The sequence below is a fragment of the Myotis brandtii genome, unplaced genomic scaffold (genome assembly GCF_000412655.1).
Source record: "Myotis brandtii unplaced genomic scaffold, ASM41265v1 scaffold18, whole genome shotgun sequence".
Classification (NCBI taxonomy): Eukaryota; Metazoa; Chordata; class Mammalia; order Chiroptera; family Vespertilionidae; genus Myotis; species Myotis brandtii.
The window spans coordinates 6950679-6968351 of record NW_005356674.1 but is presented as its reverse complement, the minus strand read 5'-3'; the positions used below and the strand labels follow the sequence as shown (position 1 = coordinate 6968351).

Here is a 17673-nt window from a genome sequence, read left to right as displayed (position 1 = left end):
AGAGGGGATATATGTTATACTTTCAACAATAAAGGTTTTTTAAAATAGAAAAAAAAACTAATCATGATGTGAGAACTTAAAGAATCAGAAGCCTTGATAGAATCCCTCGGCCCCTTCCCCTTGCGGAATTATAATTGTTCAAAGGGTTTCAGGGCAATAAAGTAGGGGAGCAACACAATCTTGACTTGTACAGTATTTGGCCCCCTTATCTAAGCTTTGTCCCATGGAGAATGAACATGCTGGGCAGCGGTCCCTGAGCAATTCTTATCTGTGGCAGAGCTCAAGGGCAACATGAAGAGAAGGCCCCGCTATTGAGTTCAGGCTAACTAGGGTATTCTAAAGAGACCTTGAGCCAAGGAAAACATTGAGCCCCAAATTGGGAATTTTGGCCAATTTAGCACAGTAAGCTCTCAGTGTTACATATCTGGATGCTGTGCTGTAGAAAAGTTGGCTCCACGCTAGGAAACAATTATTCCAAATACAGCTGAAGCCTTCGGCGGGGTGATCTGTAGTGTGGCACTCAGCCTGTGATTTCTAGCTCACTTCTCCTGGGAGCTGCCTCCAGCACTTTTCTGCTTTACAAGGAACAGGCCATGTTTGGCTCTCATACTGCTCATATGAGGGGAAAGGAAGCATGTGCCAGAAAGGGCAAGATGTAGCCTGAAATAATGAGAAGGGAAAGGAAATCCTAGAAAAGGCTGAGATGAAAATAAAAAGTCAGACCACAGATCGTAAGAATATTGTCTCTCTCTCTTTCTTTTTTCCGTCTTGAAATCTTGAGAAATTATTTTGCTGTTTGGCAAATGCAGGACAAGCCAGGGTTCTGCAATTTTTCAAAGCTTTAACCCACATAGTTAAAAAAAAAAACAACAACCCTAAAGTGACTATTATATGTTGGCAGTGCATGGAAGTTGGGCAAAACAAATATCCTTAGATCTCAGAAGAGAAACGTTGCTCACATTTACCAAGATTTCAGAGCAGCAAACGGTTTGCTCCTTGGACCTCTATCTCTTTCGAGCTCGATCGCCTTTCTTTGTCTTACTTGCCAGCCGAGGAAAGTTCCTTTTCCCACCTTCAACTGAGAAAGATTTGCCGCTAGGGCTGTGGGGAAGCATTTCAATAGGTTGGCTGGCTTTATTTCATGCTAAACAAGCCATATGACCCTAACATCCCTTCTTCCATTTTATAGATTCTTACTTGTTTTCATGACATAATTTTAAAATAGATGCGAAAACCAAACACAGCAGGAAGGTTTGTCTGCGTAACATATGGAAGCCACAGTTAATAAGCACTATAACATTCCAGAAGTAGAACTGTCTAAATTTCATCTCACTGCATGCCGTGTCTTGTTTATTGTGACCGGTCTTCAGTGTGGTTATTGAATAAAAATTCGATTTAAATATTTCAGTCTTGGGGCTTATATAATTAAGGATTCTTTTTTCTTTTTAGGATTATTTTCTTTTAACATAATATATGCGATTGAAGTATAAAGATGCTTAGGATAATTAGAAAGCAGTGCTGAAAGACTCACCTGTTCAGTATTTCTTCACTGGGACTGCAAATGCCCAACTGTCTGTCAGATTGGACACGTGCCCTCCCCCCCACACCACCCCCAAGAGGGGGAGAGCTCAACAGATCAAGACAGAACCAAAGACACGCGTGGACTTCTCTTTCCAATTTCTTCTGTCCCTGTCACTGACTTAGCATGTCCATTTTAATATTCAAGTCAATATCCAAGTGTTCTCTTTTAGGGAGAAAATAATGCTTTAATTCTCTGTGCATAGGGCCCCAGAGGAGAGGCCGGTGTGGAAGGAGAAAAAGGAGGCCTGGGAAGTAGAGGTCCCCAGGTATGTGATGAGAAAAAGTGACTGCCTCTGGCTTGGATCTGGCCTTTAATGTTGATGTCCTTGCGGTTTCTTTCCTGCAGGTGGATTACTTAATTGCCTGTGAACCAGCAAAAGTATATTAGGTTTGACCTCATTGCTCAGTGTGGCCACACCACACCCTGGCCCCTAGCTCGCTAAGCAGGATGTCTTTCTGTCCAACACAGAGCTGGTTTCTAGCTCTTCGCCTCAGCAGCGCAACTATTATTGTGAGGTTAAGAACTCTGCCCTAGGTAAATCAGGTCTCCTCACTCCCCCTATCTCAATCCTCAGGAGCTTTCCAGGCATCCCAAATACAACCTAGTCCTGTAGTGGGCCTCAGCCTAGCTACGTCCGAGAATCTCCTGGGAAGACTGTACAGCTCTCCACCACTTGGGACCCTGCCCATACCACTGACCTCAGAATCCCGAGGTGAGGCCAGGGTCTCAGTAACTTTAATTCTCCCAGGCGGTTCTAATATACACGCCAGTGTTGGGAATGACTGTCCCACGTCAGCATTCTCAAACTTTGAAGTGTGTAAGCATCACCTTCAGAACTTGTTAAAATGCAGATTCTAATTCAGGAGGTCTGGGGTGGGCTTGAGATTCTGTACTTTGAATAATCCCTCAGGGGCGGTTGCTGTTGCTGGTCCCTGGACCATACAGGGAATAGCAAGGCCCTCAATGATTTGGCCCTTGCCCACTTGCTATCATAGTATACACTTGTTTGTTTAGCTATTTTTTCCCCTTGTCTAGATTGTAAGCTCTGTGAGAGCCAGGACTTTATCTTGCTTATACTATATTCCAGAGTTCAGAACAACAGTGCTGCTGCACAGTGGAGCTCAATGCATATTTGAGTAATGAATCAATTAGTAAATGAATGAATGAGACATAGTTGGGACTTAGACTCCGGGCTAGCAGGAGAATAAAGGGAATCAATCCATGACTTTCTGTCCATTCATTCAACTGGGCAGTGGTCCAACACTGTAAGTGGATGTAGTCATCATCAAAATGTTTAAGAGGCTATTTGCATAAACGTATATCTCATGACACAGTATTTTAAACCATATTAATTACTACTTAGAAGGATATTTCCCCCCATTTTTTGATGAATGTGCTCCTTCAAAAAGCATGAAAATTTTAAAATTTTACGGTAGGATTAATGTGATGAAAAGTAACTATTTTGCCTTCACATCTTTGAATCATTAAACGCTTGCTGGCAGCACAAAATTGGGATTTAAAAAAAAAAAGCCAAGGGAAACATATATTGGGTGGTTATCTCATCTGTTTATATAAAATATTGAGATGTAGATGGGTTGAAATTCAAAGAGCTTAGTAATTCCCTTGCTCTAGACTCCAAAATTGTATCCAAGTGGCTGTTACTTTAGTAAGTTATTCCATTTTCCCTGTAGTGTGCTTCTGAGTGAGTCCCCTTTAATCTTGCCTTGGCACGATTGGTCATAGTCATAAATCATTCAACGTCTTGGCATTGCCAGAGGTAGCAAAAGGCACCACTTGTCCCTGGTCTAGCTCCTCCATTTATCTAGCTGGAAAGCATGGTTTTCTCTCTTTGCTTGCTTTCCTTTAAATACCCTTGTCAACACAGTGAAAGCAGTATTTCAAAGATGTGTAGAATTTTCTATGTTCAGGACATGATGAATGAGATCTCATAATTGTTGTTTCCAAAGGAAACCCACAGAGACAAACACAATCAGGTGGACAAGAGGGTGTTATTCTTCACTGGCTCTAAATCCACTGACATAGGCTTTGTATTCCCTCATAACACACAAGGACCAGCCACTCGGGTGGAATCGCGTGAGTGTTTTCTAATTGCAGGCTTGAAAGTTGCTCTTAGGGTACACATTTAGAAAAAAGGATGTGATTTCTGTTGACAGTATTCTGAAGGCTTGTTAATTTATGGAGTGTGGGAGCATTTTGCATAAATCAAACATGTGCTAATCCAGCACAGTATATGGCTATGATATAAAAGAAATACAGTCCATGGCACAATGCAAAAGAAGAAAGAACTTTGAAAGTCATGGCACATTCTCATCATCGGATGTTTCTATCTCTCTCCCTCTCAATTTCCTCTCTGAAATCGATAAAAATATTTTTTAAAAAGAAAAGAAAGTCATGGCATATCCGTTTGTGCCTTCCTTTGTTCCTTTTTTGTTTGGTTTACCTAAAGGTCCTATAGTCACATAACCATGGGCTAGAAAAGGAATGGGAAATCAGACACAAAATACCGGTTCCTACAAGAGCTGCAATTATTCTTTAATGTAGGGTTTTAGTGAAATAATGACTAGTACCATATGCAATATCAAGGAAGGTTGAAATTATTCAGTGCAAATTTGGGATACAAAGTAGAAGTTCATCTTTACAAAGCATAGCATAGTGGTCAAGGGCATAGCATCTGAAGCCAGGCTTCCTGGGTGTGACCTCCAGACTTGTGCCTTCATAACTGTGGGGCCTTCATTTGTTTAACCTCTCTGTGCCTCAATTTTCTCTGCTATAAAATAATAGTAATAGTAGCTGCCTCATTGGATTGTGGTAAAAATGAAATGGTTTAATATGTAGGTGCTTAGAACAGTGCCTGCAATATGGTAAGCACAGTATATATGTTTATTACTATTATATTGCATCAGTGTTACCTAATTTAACAGGGCTATTTTATACCCAAAGCATGCTCATAGCCAATCCAAGGAAAGCCAAAATAATAACATATAACAATATGTAATCTGTATTGCAATCATCGCATTTCATCATTCTGCATAATCTAGGTTAGATGATCCGTCAATCATTTATTTTACTCATTTGCAAACATTTACTGAGTGTTTCCTGTTGTCACGCCCTGTAGTAGGATAAATAGATGAGTCAGACACAGACCCTACCCTCCAGTGCTCCCAGGCTCATAAAGGAGACTCATGCAAACAGATAATTGAGATGTGATGTGCTAAATGTTAAAATAGAAATATACCCTAGCAGAATTTTCCTGCATAGACTATTACTTAACTCTCTTGTGACATTTGTGTGTGTGTGTTTTTATCACAGAAGAGTTATTTTTGGAAGTTCTTAATGAATGAAATAAGCGTGTATAATTATTAAGATGATTGGTGTTTTTTGACTAGCATTTATTACAGTAACCCAAAAATAACTATTCAAACCACCTCAAGTTACATAGGATGCTTGTTTTGGAAATAATAAAGGTTCCAGCCAGAAAAAAAAAGAATTATGCCCAACATAGAGTAGTGGGAGAAGGATGGAGTTAAAGGACGAGAAGAATGATTTAGCTTTTGCAAGATAAGGAGGTGTTTTCCAGGTGACCATGAGAGAAAGGCAGGCATCCAAGGAAAAGAACCAGATTATATTGAAAAAGATATTAAGGTGAATTTGGAGAACCACATGTGGTTCAATGTAGATGGAATGTGGGATAGACTGGCGTTGTCAAGATCAATATCTCCTCAGGTGTCTTTGTGGTTTATTCTTGCATTAGGCCTCCCATCGCTGACCTTCTGATTTGTAAAAAATATATATTGATTTCAGAGAGGAAGGGAATGGAAGTGTGCCTTCCTTTGTTCCTTTTTTGTTTGGTTTACCTAAAGGTCCTATAGTCACATAACCATGGGCTAGAAAAGGAATGGGAAATCAGACACAAAATACCGGTTCCTACAAGAGCTGCAATTATTCTTTAATGTAGGGTTTTAGTGAAATAATGACTAGTACCATATGCAATATCAAGGAAGGTTGAAATTATTCAGTGCAAATTTGGGATACAAAGTAGAAGTTCATCTTTACAAAGCATAGCATAGTGGTCAAGGGCATAGCATCTGAAGCCAGGCTTCCTGGGTGTGACCTCCAGACTTGTGCCTTCATAACTGTGGGGCCTTCATTTGTTTAACCTCTCTGTGCCTCAATTTTCTCTGCTATAAAATAATAGTAATAGTAGCTGCCTCATTGGATTGTGGTAAAAATGAAATGGTTTAATATGTAAGTGCTTAGAACAGTGCCTGCAATATGGTAAGCACAGTATATATGTTTATTACTATTATATTGCATCAGTGTTACCTAATTTAACAGGGCTATTTTATACCCAAAGCATGCTCATAGCCAATCCAAGGAAAGCCAAAATAATAACATATAACAATATGTAATCTGTATTGCAATCATCGCATTTCATCATTCTGCATAATCTAGGTTAGATGATCCGTCAATCATTTATTTTACTCATTTGCAAACATTTACTGAGTGTTTCCTGTTGTCACGCCCTGTAGTAGGATAAATAGATGAGTCAGACACAGACCCTACCCTCCAGTGCTCCCAGGCTCATAAAGGAGACTCATGCAAACAGATAATTGAGATGTGATGTGCTAAATGTTAAAATAGAAATATACCCTAGCAGAATTTTCCTGCATAGACTATTACTTAACTCTCTTGTGACATTTGTGTATGTGTTTTTATCACAGAAGAGTTATTTTTGGAAGTTCTTAATGAATGAAATAAGCGTGTATAATTATTAAGATGATTGGTGTTTTTTGACTAGCATTTATTACAGTAACCCAAAAATAACTATTCAAACCACCTCAAGTTACATAGGATGCTTGTTTTGGAAATAATAAAGGTTCCAGCCAGAAAAAAAAAGAATTATGCCCAACATAGAGTAGTGGGAGAAGGATGGAGTTAAAGGACGAGAAGAATGATTTAGCTTTTGCAAGATAAGGAGGTGTTTTCCAGGTGACCATGAGAGAAAGGCAGGCATCCAAGGAAAAGAACCAGATTATATTGAAAAAGATATTAAGGTGAATTTGGAGAACCACATGTGGTTCAATATAGATGGAATGTGGGATAGACTGGCACTGTCAAGATCAATATCTCCTCAGGTTTATTCTTGCATTAGGCCTCCCCTTGCTGACCTTCTGATTTGTAAAAAATATATATTTTTATTGATTTCAGAGAGGAAGGGAATGGGAGAGGGAGAGGGAGAGAAAAACATCAATGATGAGGGAGAATCATTGATTGGCTGCCTCTTGCATGCCCCATACTGGGGATCTAGCTGCAACCCAGGCATGTGCCCTGACTGGGAATCGAACTGTGACCTTCTGGTTCATAGGTCGATGCTCATCCACTGAACACTTAAAATCCCTCTACTTCTTCCTTCTGTGATGTACATGAAAATTACATATGGAAAACCAACAAAGTAAACACATGATTTTCTCTCTCCTGAGAACCATTCCTAAATAGGAAGTTGGATAAGTAAATGAAAGGATGGGTGAAGTGATGGGTTCTATACAAAGTTCTGGAGATATGAAGTCAATAGGACATACCCCTTCCTTTAAGGAGTGTGCTGGCTTTTATCTAGTGGATGAGAGAGAGAAATAAGTGAACAGTTGCATACAGAATAGAGGAATCTGTGGGGCAATTGTGAGGTCCAACACAAGTACGGTGTTCTGCTATTCTTCTAGAAACAGTGATGCTAAAAGTAAGATTTTCAGGAAAGGGAGATTATTTTTCTCCCTAGGTCAGGGGTGGGGAACATCTGGCCCATGGGGCATATAAGGCCTGTGAAATCATTTGGGCTGGCCCTGCCAAGGCAACCACAGGTGGGACTCAAAATTCAATAAATCTAGAGGCTTTTTTTCATAGCAACATTCATTTATATTAAGTGAATTATATTAAGCGAATGATGTTATAGATATTCACATGGCCCTTGGCAGCAAAAAGGTTCCCCACCCCTGCCCTAGATGAAAAATGGACCAAAGCTAAGGGAACAACTTGCACAAGTGTGGAGATGTAAGACACAAGAAGTATTTGATGACTTCATATGGTTTGATGAGCATGAACATAGAATGATTGAAGTAGTCACAGATGACTACAGAGGCATGCAATGCCAACAGTTTCAGGGATTTTTACATATTAATAAAGTACTAACACTTTATTCTGAAAGTTACTCAGAATTCAGAATTTCAGACAAAGTGACAGCAGCAGCCTGACATTTTAAATCAAAAGGAGAAAGGAGTGGGGAATGAATTAGAGAGAAGCCAGGCCATGGGAAGCCAGGAATTCGGCAGAAAACAAGAAGGGCCAGAAAGTAGGCGATGGCAATGGGAATGGAAGAGGTGGATACAGAGAGGGGAGACAATCTGTATGAATTGTAGTAGTAGCTGCTTCGTTTTGAGAGATGAGCTAGAGGGAAGGGGCTGGGTGATTCTTAGGTTTCTGGCTTGGGTTTCAGGGAGAGTAAAAATGTCACCATTTCTTAATGAAAAAAAAATGAAACTAAGCAGGACTGATGGTAAATATGATTATCTTGGTAATCAATTCCTGTGGGATAGCCCATAGGCATTTTAATGTATGAGTCTGGTGTTCAGTTGAGTGGTTTGGACTGGAGATGTGTATATGAGGAGTCATTTTGTAGAAGTGGTATGTGAATCCATGGGGTTATCACTCAGGAAGAAGGGATAAAGTGAGAAAATAAGGTCAGAGGATGGGGCCCGTGGAGATTTAAGAAGCAAACAGAAGAAGGGGTGCCTTCAAAGTTTCCTGAGAAGAGACAAGAAAGGGACCAGGACGATCGTGGTAACTTGATGGTACAGAGTTAATGGAAAGTTTCAAAGAATGCATCATCAAACTCAAATAAGGTAAGAACAAAAAAGCCAGCTGGATTGAACGTGAAGGTCATGGGAGCTGGTTCCATGCAGTAGTGCTCCTGGAAGAAGGAAAAAGGTTGAGAGCTATGAAGAGTGACAAAATTGAGACTCTTTTAAGACAAAGAAGGGAGAGGAAAAGATGGAGAGCTGTGGGAATATCACGTTATCTTTCTTAGTAACGAGTTCATTGTTCAACAATCTTTCCTATTAGGAAAATTTTTTGATGTCCAACTTATTACAGTTTAGTTTTTTTAAGATGAAAAGATTAATGTCATTTTTTTCTTCTGAACAAAATTAATTTGCCAAGTATCATGCTGATTACACAGATTTTGTTTATTTTAAATTATAGTAACCATGGTAAAAAAAAAATTGTGAAAGTGATTTCAATTCACTGAGGATTGTTTAAAAGTACTTTAACCATTTTAACCAAGTGATATTTCTGTTGCCATATGTTTTGATAACCCAGAGGAAAAATCTGATCAATAGTGTCAATAACATAAGACATTTGGGCTGTCTCTGAATTGGAATTTTTAAATGTTCACCTTTAAAGCTATTCCAATAAAACATTCTTTTAGAATGTTGGAGAGACTTCTATTATATCAAATAGACTTTCCATATAGATGTGTGGTATGTTTATCCTTCAGTTTAAGTTTTGTTTTATTCTTCAGTAAGATCTTAAAGCTTTCTTTATGTAGGTCTTTTTATATTTCTTGTTCAGTTTATTTTAAAAATTTTACAATATTTTTCCCATTGGTAAGTGGAAATTCATTTACTTTTCTAACTTATTGCTAGGAAAGAGAAAACTATTTCAGAATATTATACTACTTGAACATATTACTGCAAATTATTTTCAGTAAAGTTTCTTGATCTTTCTATTGTACAAATAATATTATTTGCCAATAAAGATGTTTACCTTAAGACACACACACACACACACACACATGTTGCTTCTCACACACACACACACACACACACACACACACATTGCTTCGTGGCCTTTTGGCTAAGATCAAGGGTAGAGATCTGTTCTTGTCAGTTTACAACACACACACACTCAACCTGCTTCCTACCAAAGCAAGGAACCGGGAAGACTGTAGTTGAAGGCAAATGTCATTTTGAATGCCTACTTTAAATGGTTGACATGTTAGCCACATCTGCTTAAAATCTAAAATCTCTTTGGAAGGAAGCTCAAATCATTTAGGCAACATCTGGCACAAATTACTTTATTAATTTCCCTTTATTGACCAGTCTTTACTTGACAGCTATGATACTTTTTTTTCCAAAGCAGGAATCAGTAAAGCCACAAGTCTTTTTGCATCTGTGGTTCATTTTCCTTCTAGCAGAGACACAAACGGTTTAAAGGAAAGTTGCTTTATGTTCTGCTAAATTTGCCATTCTTGTTTTGTTTCAGGGGCCTCCAGGACCAGGAGGAGAGGCAGGGAGTCGAGGCCATTTGGGAAGCCAAGGAAATAAAGTAGGTCACATTCCTTATACCCACCAAAGTTCAGCTTTTCTCCTCAAGGGAAATGTGCCTGGTGCTATTAGCCAGAGCCCTTTCAACAGAAAGGAGAACAGATCCCATTGCCCCTACACCCTGGCTTGATTCTTAGAGAGCCAGCAACATCTAAGGATGTGGGTGTGGACCAGAATGATGTCAGGGATTCCAGCTGAGCATAATCTCAACAGGGGCTCCTCCCAATCTGAGCTAAGGGACCTCAGGGAAGGGGGCCTCTTCTGGGGGTGTGCTTTCCTTTCTCCCTTCTTTCCTCCCTCTCTCCTTCTCTTTTTTTCCTCCCTTCTTCTCTTCTCCATTCATACACACTGTTATTTCTTCCATTATTTTTTTCCTCCATTCAAACCAACCTTTGCTGAACACCTTTTAAGACAAAGGCACTGGCCTGGCATGCAGCAGGAGAGCAGAGATCTTTGTCTGTTTTGCTCACTGATGCATCCCTAGTGCTTAGAACAGTAACTGCTGGTACATAATAAGTGCTTAATAAATATTTGATTCCTTGGAGAGTTTCTGTGTTGTACAATGATAAATATGGTATGGAATCAACTCCACAGAATTCAGAATATTTTCAGGACAAGAATCTTTGTCATCAAGTAGTCAGGAATGTGGGACTGAAATAGTGCTCATAGAAATATTTTTGAACTGGTGAAAGAGGTATCATAGTGGCTACAGACTTTGAATGGACCTTAGAAGATAAGAAGGGCTTTAGCAAGCAGAGATGGGCATTGGAAATTTCAGGTAAAAGAAATAGGGCAAGCCCTAGCCGGTTTGGTTCAGTGAATAGAGCTTTGGCCTACAGACCAAAGGTCCCGGATTTGATTCCGGTCAAGAGCACGTTCTTTGGTTGCAGGCTCCTCCCTGGCCTGGGCCCTGGATGGGGCTCATGCAGGAGGCAACCAGTGGATGTGTTTCTCTCTGTCTTTCCCTCTCTCTTCTACTCTCTCTAAAAATCAATGGAAAAATATCCTCGAGTGAGGATAGAAAAAAATAGCAAAAAATAAACAAAAAAGATACCATTATCATAAAAGAAATAGGGCAAAGGAAAGCACAGGGTTGGAAAATCCTGGGAATGGGTAGTTGGGGAATGAACCATGATCCTGTCTGGTGAGCACATAAAGAATAAGAATGTCCGTGGTTACTGACTTGATTACATACCAGTAGTCGGTACAGTGCTATTTACAATTTTTGAATGGAGAGTATGAACACAGCCAGACTTGGAAGATTTGAATAGGCAACACAGTGTAGAAATATTTTGAAGGCTGCGAGATTGGAAGCTAGGAGACTAGTTGGTATGTTCACAGTTTTCAAGACAAGCAATGATTGTGTGATTTAACAGGGTGAGGACAGGAGCGGCTCCTAATGGCTTTGTGGACTCTTCCAGTAGGAAACTGAATCAGAGGGAAAAGGGCTAGATGATTCATGGGCTTCCAACATGAGTGGTAACACATCACAGAAGGAAAGGGTTTGGGGCAAATTGGAGATGATTTCAGAGTCATTTGGACTCTTGGAAATATCTGTGTGTAAGGAGGGGAAGAGAAGACAGAGTGACTTACTGGAAAGGACGGGAAAGAAACAGAAAAGCACACTGGATGCTGTGAAGAGGGAGAGGGAGAGGTCAAGGGTATCAGCGTGTGCACACTTTGAGAGCCAGTGTCCAGAAGGAAAGGCTTCAGGGCAGGTGATCTGTTTCCCTTTCATGGAACCCTCTTCTGTTTCACCGCAGTGCTCAGTGCTGGTGAACGTTTGTCCATTTGCACTTCTCACACTTACTGTGTTGCCTTTCTGTCCTCACAAATGAGTTAACCACTCCCACTCAGTGTGGGCTACACCACTCCCACACTGTGTCTTCCAAAGCAGGGGTAGGGGGAAACTAGGCAATGAATGAACTTGACGCACACTGCCTCAGTCAGGTGGTTAAGGTTAACATTAGTAGTGATAGCCATGTTGACAAGGACACACTCTTGAGATGATGTGATGAGAATGGCCCTTTACCTCTGTGGTCTTTATCCCCAAAACCCCAAAAATTCACCATAATCATGAGAAGAAAACATTAGAGAAACCCAAGTGGAAGGACATTCTACAAAATACCTGACCGGTATTCCTCAAAACTGTCAAGGTCATCAAAAACAAGGAATATTTGATATACTAACAGTCTAGAGGGGTCTAAGGAGACATGGCATGGGATCCTGAACAACAGCAAAAAAAAAAAAAGGATATTTGGTAAAAATTAAGGAAAGCTGAATAAAGTATGGGATTTGGTTGCTAATAATGAATCAACATTCATTTATTCTGAGAAATGTACCCTACTGCTGTAACTAATGTAATGGTCAATAGGAGCATATAGGAACTCTAGGTACTGTCTTCATGTTTCTGTAAATCTAAAATCTAAAACTTTGAAAGTTTTTTCGTTGTTGTTTTCTAGAAAAGGAGTTAACCTTCTTTTGTAAACCTGTGCCAACTTTCCCAAGTAGCTGGAATTTCCTCAACATAATACTGAGATGGATTCAGAAGTCAGAAACAATTGCGAGGGACACTGTGCTACTTTGGTTATATTGACTGGCATGTCAAACCTTAAAACTAGATTAATAAGCCTGTCGTCTTCGCAGTAGCCAGATGATTTGCATGGATCATCATGGATCGCAGTTTTGTTACTTTTCTTAAATAGTGCAGAGCTTCCTCCTTGACGAACGGTATGACGCTTCCAAGAGTGCATTCCATGGCACTGAGCAGCTAAGATGGCAGCTTGCACTAAACAATACATCAGACTTGTTGAGGCTTCATTGATCAATAGAGGAGACCTCAGAGCCAGTTCCTCTGGTATTGGTTGCACAATTCCCAGTCCTGGCCACACAACCATTGTGAATGTGTGATACACATGGATGCAGTTAAAAAGGGTTGTCTTAGTGCCATCGTTTTAAATTTCATTTTACAAAAACAACCTAACAAGGATACATTTCATTGTTCTGTTTAACAGGGGGAACCTGGAGATCCGGGAGAAAAAGGCGCTCTTGGCCTTCCTGGTCCTCGGGGCTTGCCGGTTTGTTTCAGCATCACTTTTTATCTTTTAGATAAAATGATTGCCCTTGCAGTGTTCAATGGATAGCAGGTGTGTGAGAGATACCATCCCAGTCTAGCCTTACAGCTCTCTAGAAATTGAGATGTTATTCTCATCTTGGATTAGCTCCTTGGCCAGCTTTTCCAAGGTGGCAACTTCCCAGGTACCAAACAGCTTGGCCAGGGTGCTCTTGAAGCTAAATCATAAAATGGACAGAACTTGTCGTCAGCATTCCCATAGCCCTTCTTCCAGTCTTTCCTCCCATCAGAACCCACTCATCAGAAACCCAACCCATGCTTGGAGGACTTCTCACTAAGGCCTACAAGGGTCCAACAGTAGCCAGTGCCCAGGCATTCAGATCTTATTTTTATTTGGCCAAGTGAAGATGGATTAGTGTTACGGTATTAAAATACAAGTGTTCTCTGGAAGGAAGAACACCACTACTTCCTTTTTTTGTGATGACTACATGCCTGAAATGTTTAATCCTCGTAATAACACCAGGACTGGGTATAATTATTATTCCTACTTTTTAGATGAGACTAAGGGACAGTGCTGTATATGTTATTGAGAGACGCCTTTGTGCCACTATCACCAAATGCCAGTGGCCTTCCCCAGAGAACGCTGCTTCCTAATTTCTCCTCATCAAACCCCAGAGCTGGCTGTCTAGTTCTTTTGTGAACAAGCCTGCGTCTGGCTGTAGTCTGGGATGCGTGTGATTAATCGCTTTGTTTACAGGGTGATGATGGCAACCCAGGGTATGGCCGCATCGGAAGTAAAGGAGCAAAGGTAAGGCTTGTCGACAGTAAGCTGGACATTTTCTGTGTATCTTTTGTTGTGTGGTTTTCATTTGTTTGCCACATTGAAGAGAAAAAAGAAAGCAGAGAGCTAGGCAGTTTGGGACTTTTAGAGAGAGATTTTGATCATTTATTTGCTGATAGCCTATGGGGAATGGAGTGGAAATAAAACACACACACAAGACAGTAAGCTGGACATTTTCTGTGTATCTTTTGTTGTGTGGTTTTCATTTGTTTGCCACATTGAAGAGAAAAAAGAAAGCAGAGAGCTAGGTAGTTTGGGACTTTGAGAGAGAGATTTTGATAATTATTTGCTGATATCCTATGGGGAATGGAGTGGAAATAAAACACACACACAGCAATCTGGTGGTTCAAGGTGCAGGCAACAACTGAAACTTGGAAGTCAGTGTTCTGGTCCTTGCAGAGACGGGCAGCCAGGGCCTGGCTGGTTCCGGCCTGAACAGTGCGTTGAATCGGAGTAACTCTGGCTCGAGTGCACTCAGGGAGGATTCCAAAGTGTGTCCTCCTCCTCTTCTGTTTACTCTAGCCATTAGTAAGAGGTTCCACAGGGCCTTTATAAGTGCAGTGGGCCACGTAGTAACTAAAAACATTTCAGCTACATCAGAAAGATAGTGTTATTTGTCACTGAATATTTAAATGTCTGGAAGTAAGCTAGACAAGTTTCTCGAAACCAGTAATTTATATATATTTATAGTAACTACTTGGAAATCCTAACAACATCCACAAAAAACAATAAAGTGAAGAATATCCTTTCTGCCCACCTGGTGTGGCTCAGTGGTTGAGCATCAACCCATGAACCAAGAGGTCACCTGTGCAATTCCCGGTCAGGGCACATGCCTGGGTTGCAGGCTCGATCCCCAGTTAGAGGCGGGCAGGAGGCAGCCAATCAATGATTCTCTCTCATCGATATTTCTGTCTCTATCCCTCTCCCTGCTTCTCTCTCTAAAATCAACAAAAACATATATTTTTGAAAAGAATATTCTTTATGTAAAATGTTTGGGACCTATGACAAAGAATTACCAAAATGTGAAAGAGAAACTTCAATGAATAAAGGCTAAAACGTTATAAAGAATCAGTGTAATTCCAAATGAAATCCCAGTGGGAATGATGCAATCATAGTATCTCATAAAAAGGGAAATATTAAGTAGCCTACAGCATTGGAACATTAGCTACTTTTTATAATGAATGTATTTAGTTTATAATTATATAAAGACATCATTATGTGATATATCAAGTAAGAAAAAAAATCAGAGTACAGTCAGGGGAAAAACACACCATTTATCCCAATTGTGCTCAAATGCATTTTAAATAGCTAAAAGAAAATATAACCCAGTATTTATAATGAGTAATGAGATTCTGGGTAACGAGAAGTGGGTGACTTTTCTTGTTTCTATTCTTTTGTATTTTACATATATTTGAGGAGATACTACATTTAATGATCAGAAAATAAACTTTATTTTAAATTAAAAAAAAATTTCATCAAATGGGGATTATCATACGTCTTCAACTATGGTCTGTGGCCAAAGTAAGGTAGGCAGAGAAGCAGAAAATGAAAGAGCGAGTCTAGACTCCAGGCTTTCCCAGTGTCTCCACTGAAATCCGTTTGCAGAGGACAGTTTCAGAGACACCCGGCCAAATAACCAGCTTCCCTGTGACACGCCTACAGGAGGAGCGCTGGTGTGTAATTCCTCCACAGGATACATTTACCCACTTACTTCGTGTTGCCACAACATTTTAGTGAAATCAGTAAATATTGGTTCCAACATAGAAGTTGAAGTCAGTTTCTCAAAGAGTGCTGTACAGTTTGTTTTTAACCTTTCCTTGGTTCAGGAGCAACGAAAGCAACATAAGGCAGTGGGTAAAATTAAGCTCCGTCTGAGCCTACCGTGGTGATATATGCATATATTAATTTTCCATATTGTCCATTCTAGGGACAAGAAGGATTCCCTGGAGAAGGTGGACCTAAGGTACTGTGTGCTTCATACTAACTAGAGATCGATCAGAAACACTTCTGGGTTATGAGATGCGCAAGGCACCATAGAAGGGCAGTTCATTATAAATGAATTTAAAAATCTTTACAGGGGAAAGGAGGGAAGACAGCAGGTTTTTTTTTTAAATAAAAAAATTATTTTTAGTCTTTTAATTCATAGGTAAGGGAAGAAATTACCCTTATTTCTTTTCCTCTGCACCTGTGCTCCTTCTCCTCTGTCCTATCTCGTTTCTTCTTTGTTCAAAGGAAAGAAAATAAAATGTAAGGAAAACCAAAATTATCTGATATCACCTGCCCCAGTTTTCCCAATGTGTTTATAAATCACCTTCAGATAATAAGTTAGCAATGCTGTCCTCTACCTTTAGGCTTTCACTTTTGCTAGAAACGTTGACTGAGCTCAGTAAATGCCAGGTCCCATGACGGGATCAGGGGACAACGTCAAGGCACAGTTCATGCCTCTGAAGAGGCTGTGTTCTGGCTGGAGAGACAGAAGTAAAACAATGAGCACCACTGTGCTGGGCAGACAGCTATGAAAATGGGGAAGACACCTCAAAGAAGACTGTTAGAGATAAAAATGTATATGAAAACGTCTTCATGTTGGAATTAGTTTTAAAAACACATTGAGAGCTCTCTTTGATTTTAGTAACTATTTTATTTTTCTGAACTTATTCAGGGTGAGATTGGGGACCCTGGTGATCCAGGAGAAACGGGACCCAAGGGAGCTAGAGGCCAGATGGTAAGTTTCTTCGATGCTTACAACCTCGGCTGCTGTGGGAAGTCCTCTTCAATGTTTTCCCGATCATTTGAGTTGTTTCCAAAGACTTGTAAAATGTGTGTGTTTGTTTAAGGCAAACTTGGGGAAGGGAATATTGCTCATCCTTCAATGCCAGCGAGAAGGTGGATGACTGTTTGCTTTTAGTGAGCAAGTTCACCCCTTCTGGCTGCCAAGGTAGCCTCCTATACACTGGAAATAAGGTTTTTGGTGCTTGTTTTTAAAGTGGCCTAGTGTTCTAAAATATGTTTTCCATTGCCAAAATATGGCCAGTTTAATCACGTCTCCCTGGCAGATTTAGTGCAAGCTAATGCCCACTGGCATATTGTGTTCACTAAAAAGGTTTTGTTAAACTGCTCTAATGCGGTGTGTACCCTGAAAGACCCTCTCTTTATTGAGCTCAAGAGGGTATCTCTTGAGCTTGGAGAGAAAGGTCCCCGTTTATTATGTAACTGAATGTGTCCTTATTATTCCACGGAGGGAGGTAGATATTGCCTGATGCTCTGAATCATTCAGACTAAACACAAGTCGGCAGTAATTCTCATCAGCATCCTTGGGTTCCTGTGGCTCAGGAATGGATATTTGCATTTGCTGACTCTTGCTGTATCCTAGGCTTGGTATGTGATGGCTGCTTTAGGGAAGAGACAAGCTTATGGTAATTGTCTCCAGATACATTCTTTGTCTCTCTTGTTCGGATCAGCACTGATCAGGCAAACGGCTCTTAACACCATGCCAGGCAGGAAAAGAAAAACACGAAATCTGATAGACTTTGAGTCTAGAGGTGGTTTTCCAGTTTTGTCATCAGAGTTCATTTGCTTCTGGGTAGTTTTTTTTGTTTGTTTGTTTGTTTGTTTTACAAAGTATAGTAAGAACTTTAGGGATTGTTTATGTAGGGCTTAGGGGTGCAAAATAAAGAACCTGCTCTTTTTCTCCATCCTGCTTCTCCCAAGAGAACTGCTTCCCAGCTATAAATCTTTTCCTCATACCTATTTTTGGATGACTATCCTTTAACATTATGCTCTT

The 17673-nt window shown here is 40.2% G+C and overlaps 1 protein-coding gene across 1 annotated transcript in view; it reads left to right on the top strand.

Moving 5' to 3' along the window:
* COL6A6 (collagen, type VI, alpha 6) overlaps positions 1 to 17673 on the top strand; it is a 100786-nt gene that overhangs the window by 51969 nt on the left and 31144 nt on the right. The window contains exons 22-27 of the mRNA XM_014537539.1: positions 1785 to 1847; positions 9917 to 9979; positions 12993 to 13055; positions 13809 to 13859; positions 15820 to 15855; positions 16552 to 16614. Of these exons, the coding sequence (XP_014393025.1) occupies positions 1785 to 1847; positions 9917 to 9979; positions 12993 to 13055; positions 13809 to 13859; positions 15820 to 15855; positions 16552 to 16614 (339 nt within the window). The remainder of the gene's footprint in view (positions 1 to 1784; positions 1848 to 9916; positions 9980 to 12992; positions 13056 to 13808; positions 13860 to 15819; positions 15856 to 16551; positions 16615 to 17673) is intronic.